General features: G+C 36.3%; 1 protein-coding gene across 7 annotated transcripts; it reads right to left on the bottom strand.

The window, feature by feature from the left end:
* Window positions 1–213: 213 nt before the first annotated feature.
* LOC133816907 (uncharacterized) lies at window positions 214–3,787 on the bottom strand. Of its 7 annotated transcripts, none has more exons than XM_062249232.1 (4): window positions 3,647–3,785; window positions 3,492–3,566; window positions 2,961–3,022; window positions 214–1,720 (listed from the first exon to the last, which is right to left on the bottom strand). In XM_062249232.1, the coding sequence occupies exon 4, from the start codon at window positions 1,702–1,704 to the stop codon at window positions 229–231; it is 1,476 nt and encodes a 491-aa protein (XP_062105216.1). In that variant the 5' UTR covers window positions 1,705–1,720; window positions 2,961–3,022; window positions 3,492–3,566; window positions 3,647–3,785; the 3' UTR covers window positions 214–228. The 7 variants fall into 7 exon arrangements, with proteins under 7 accessions (XP_062105216.1, XP_062105218.1, XP_062105220.1 ...); XM_062249234.1 differs by having other exon boundaries at window positions 214–1,704; XM_062249236.1 differs by lacking the exon at window positions 2,961–3,022.
* Window positions 3,788–4,524: the final 737 nt, after the last annotated feature.

Below are 4,524 nucleotides of genomic sequence, written 5' to 3'. Positions count from 1 at the left end.
CCTCATGTTCTTCTTGGGATCGAGAATACACCAAGATATCATCAATAAACACTATTACAAACTTATCAAGGTAGTCCTTAAACACCCTGTTCATCAAGTCCATGAATGCAGCTGGAGCATTAGTTAATCCAAATGGCATCACAAGGAACTCATAATGGCCATACCGAGTTCGAAATGCGGTCTTTGGTACATCCTCTTCTCTAATCTTTAATTGATGATACCCAGATCTCAAATCAATCTTTGAAAACACTCCTCTTCCTCCGAAGGCTTAAATATCACTGTTTTCCTTCTACAATCAATAGTGGCATTATACTTTGAAAGCCAATCCATACCCAAAATCACCTCATAATCGGCCATCTCTAACATTATTAGATCAGCATATAATTCCCTACCATCAATGCAAATAGGAACCCCCCTCAACCAATGAGTAGAATACAGAATCTCTCCAGATGGTAACATTGTACTAAAAACTTCTGACAATTTTTCACACGATCCACCCAACCTTTTTACATATGTCAATGATGCAAATGAATGCGTGGCACCTGAATCTATTAATGCATGAGTGAGAATACCAGATGCAAAAATATCACCTGACACAACAGAGTTGTTGGTATCAGCATCAGCCTGAGTAATCGTGAACACCCTAGCATTTGTCCTCTGAGGTTCATCCTTCATTTGTTGGTTCTTCATCAATGGACAATCTTTGATAAAATGATCCCCCTTGCCACATTTGAAGCAGCTCTTAGTTAGAAGCCTGCACTCCCCGAAATGATTCTTTCCACAAGTTTGACATCGTGGCATTTGTTGGAATCCAGGTTGCCTGTTTTGCTGACCTCCTTTAAATTTCTTATTCTGTCCTTGTCTAAATTGGAAATTCTGGGCCCCTCTTTTGTTGTCATTGTGAAAGCGGCTTTGTTCTTTGTTGAATGGAGTGTCTCTACGAGGCGTGCTAGTAGCAGCTTTAGCTTTTGTTATTTTTTCTTCTCTATGTTCAGCTCTCAAAGCTTTCTCCACAGCCTGAGCATAAGAAAGAGGCCCTGTACGTCCCATATCTACATCTCTAGCCAATTCTGGTTGTAGACCCTCCAGGAAGCGATTCACTCTACTAGTTTCAGTGTTAACCAAGTCTGGTGCAAACTTGGCTAACCGGTCAAATGTCCTGGCGTACTCAGCCACTGATAGATTCCCCTGTTGCAATCTAGTGAACTCACTTACTTTGGCAGTCAACACAGCTTCATTATAAAACTTCTCATTGAAGACCAGTTCAAATTCTGCCCAAGTCATCTGATTCACTTCTCTAGTCTGCTTAACCACTTCCCACCAGATCTTAGCATCCTTTTTAAGTGTATGTGCAGCACAAGAAACTTTTTCCCTGTCACTTAGTTGCATGAACTCAAAGATGTCTTCTAAAGAACTCTTCCAGTCTTGTGCGTCAAGTGGGTCAGTGCTACCTTCAAATACTGGTGGGCGTTGTTTTCGGAACCGTTCATATAATGGTTCCATGGGGTGCACTGCAGGTGGAGCTTGTGGAGGTGTTGGAGTTTCAGTAGGTGGTGTTGGTGCTTTCCTTTGTCGTTGTTCTGCTAACAACTTCTCAATTTGTTCAGCCTGTCTATTCACCACCGCTCGAAGTTGAGCCATTTCTTGTTCATATTTATTGCTGCAAGAGCCTTCAGTAGCCCCCATACCATGTTCATGATCCATCTGTGTTATTATATATCTTTTAAGACAAAATGTCCATAACTTATGTCATTTAGCCAATAAAGCACATGATGCATGCAACCAGCACATAATAAATGCACACATAAAACTTACAGATGAACTGAGCATTATCCTTTCCTCAATGTGTACATATGAACGGTCTACAAGAACATTTTAACCATGGCGCTCTGATACCAACTTGTAACACCCTCACTTATTTTAGTTAAAAACCATATTTGAGGTGTTACGTTTTAAAACTATATCATAATTTATTTCTGCGGAAGTCTGGACATTTTTTTTTTTTAAACTTGAAAACTTATTTCACCTTATTTACATTAAACATAAAGTGTGTCTCAAACATATTATACATAAGTATTAAATAACCCAATTTATTTTCAAAACATAACTTCACACTTTATTACAAACATCTCACTGATAACTGAAATAACCCACAAAAAGGTCGATGTGTTCATATGTACAAATCAGGGTCAGGACCATGCTTCAGTTCTCCTCATATCATTCACATATTTCTTTCTCTACCTGCAACACAAGACAACTGTGAGCCTAAAGCTCAGTAAGCAAAGTAATGCATGCAATGCTAATGATTACCCAATATCAATGGACATATACAACTTCTTTTTTTTAAATTTTGGGCCCCTTAATATTGTGCACACTGTTTGAATTGGTCAATGCCTGCAGGGCTTGTTACACATATAATACAAAATCCCATGGGTTCTCCTCCGGCTAGCCTTCACCACAGTAGGGCACATTAAAAACCTTATTCCATCGTTGCCCCGTCAGGCTCAAGAGTTAAGGCGGCCACACACTGTGGTGTCAATACATATAACAATAACTCATATGGAGGAGAATAAAAACGGAAATATGGCAAACAATATAATTGGTTCACTAAACCTAGCCCAAATTATTGGGCAGCCACTATAAGCCTACTATAGGCATCCGTTTACACTTATTAACACTTTCATTTGCCTTTTCAAAACAGTGGCACTGAACTTAAACTTCTTATTACAACTTTCTTTTATGTTGCACAAAACTTGCAAAGGCATTATATAATTAATCATCATAATATCATGCATGGTCTTGTATCATATAATAATTTACCATATCACTATTATGCCATGCATACAAATTTATGATGAAGTGTCACTGTATGTTAATACCACTTACTCACAAAATATTCATATAATGCATACTTTCACATAACACATAATTCTTGTGTTGCAGTTGAGTACTTTACTTACCTTTTGTCCACAATATATTTCACCGTGTAACAAGTGATGTCTTAGGTATTGATGTGCTTATCCTGACAATAGCATGGATTTCTCATCATAATGATGGCAGTAATACATTGAACTCTCATTTAAAAAATACCCATAAGACTTCATATCAAATTTCATACCCAAAACATGCCTAAAATGCCTTAAACCACCTAGATCGAGCATTAGATTTATCTTAGACATTTGGGGAAATTTTGACAGAGTTTCCCCTTAATTTTAGCTATCCTCAAATATCAAAATACACCAATAATCAACATCAATTAACCTGCCATAACCATATATCCCAAATACCAACATGATTCATCATAAAGTTATCATATACCGATTTTGATAAAATTCTTATCTCCTAGATCATCACCCAAATTAAATGAGTCTCCACATATATTCAAACATTTATAAACATATATACTCTCTTATAAACTCAATCAAATAACCAAAAATCATCTTGTACTCCAAGAACCCCAAAAACCTCATAAAACACAAAATTTCACTTACCGAGCAACTTTTCGGCGAAAACAATCTCTTCAAGCTTTTCTAAACCTCAAACCACTTGGAAACCCCAAGAAATATCTTAAAAATGATAAAACACCATATATAAGTTCTCAGAAAAATTAAAAAACATAGTTTAACTTCCAAGTACAAGAACTTACCATAAAAAGGCTAGAACTAAGCTTAATCTACTTCTTTGGCTTTGCTTTCACTTGGATCTCCTTAGAATTTCTTCAAACCAGCCAAGAAATGGTTTTTGGTTTTCTTTTCTCTCTGTTTTTCAGAATAATGGTCGTGCAAAGTGATAAGGTTTGATGAAAATTCCTTATTTTCAATGATTTAGCCTTATTGTCAAAAGTTGACACCTTTCATCTCATCATTTCACCTTTTGACTTATGAAAACCTTATCACTTCAATAATTTCGACTTAATCATCTGCTAGGCCTATTATCCTTATGTGTAAAACACTCACACCAAACCTTAGGTCCATATGACTTCATACCCAATAGTTATGCTTACCCGATCGAGCGTAGCGCACTTATGCTAAGCTCGTTTTGACTTTGCATCCATACCACTGATTATGTATACCTCCCATCAAGAATTGATCTAATGGTTCTAAAACCATTTTTACATCATCAATGAGACCTTAATCCTACCTCGATTACATTTGGTAAATCCATAAATACTCAATTTTACACCGAAATACTAGTAATCGACATTGTACTATTTTCCACTACTTAACCTATTTTGCCTTCTATATCTCACTTTCAACACTTAATTCCATGCCTTGTCCATATTTTTCATACTTTCTTATATCTTGAGCACATCAAACACCCATAAAAGACAACTCAAATGCCACAAGGTTAATAATATTGAGCATACATATAGACATCACATACACAACTTTTATACTTATACATGAAAACACTTATAAGAATATGCATATGCTCAAATTATACATATTGTATGATATGTAATGCAATGCAATCATGTGATTATTGGCTATATATATCAAAATAATGTGGGTGCTACAGTACCCA

The sequence above is a fragment of the Humulus lupulus genome, chromosome 2 (assembly GCF_963169125.1).
Source record: "Humulus lupulus chromosome 2, drHumLupu1.1, whole genome shotgun sequence".
In the NCBI taxonomy this organism is placed as follows: domain Eukaryota; kingdom Viridiplantae; phylum Streptophyta; class Magnoliopsida; order Rosales; family Cannabaceae; genus Humulus; species Humulus lupulus.
This window is presented reverse-complemented; position numbering and strand designations above follow the sequence as displayed.

Excerpts from the sequence above, each read along its gene's own strand:
- LOC133816907 (XM_062249237.1), bottom strand. The coding sequence starts at position 1,704 with ATGGATCATGAACATGGTATGGGGGCTACTGAAGGCTCTTGCAGCAAT.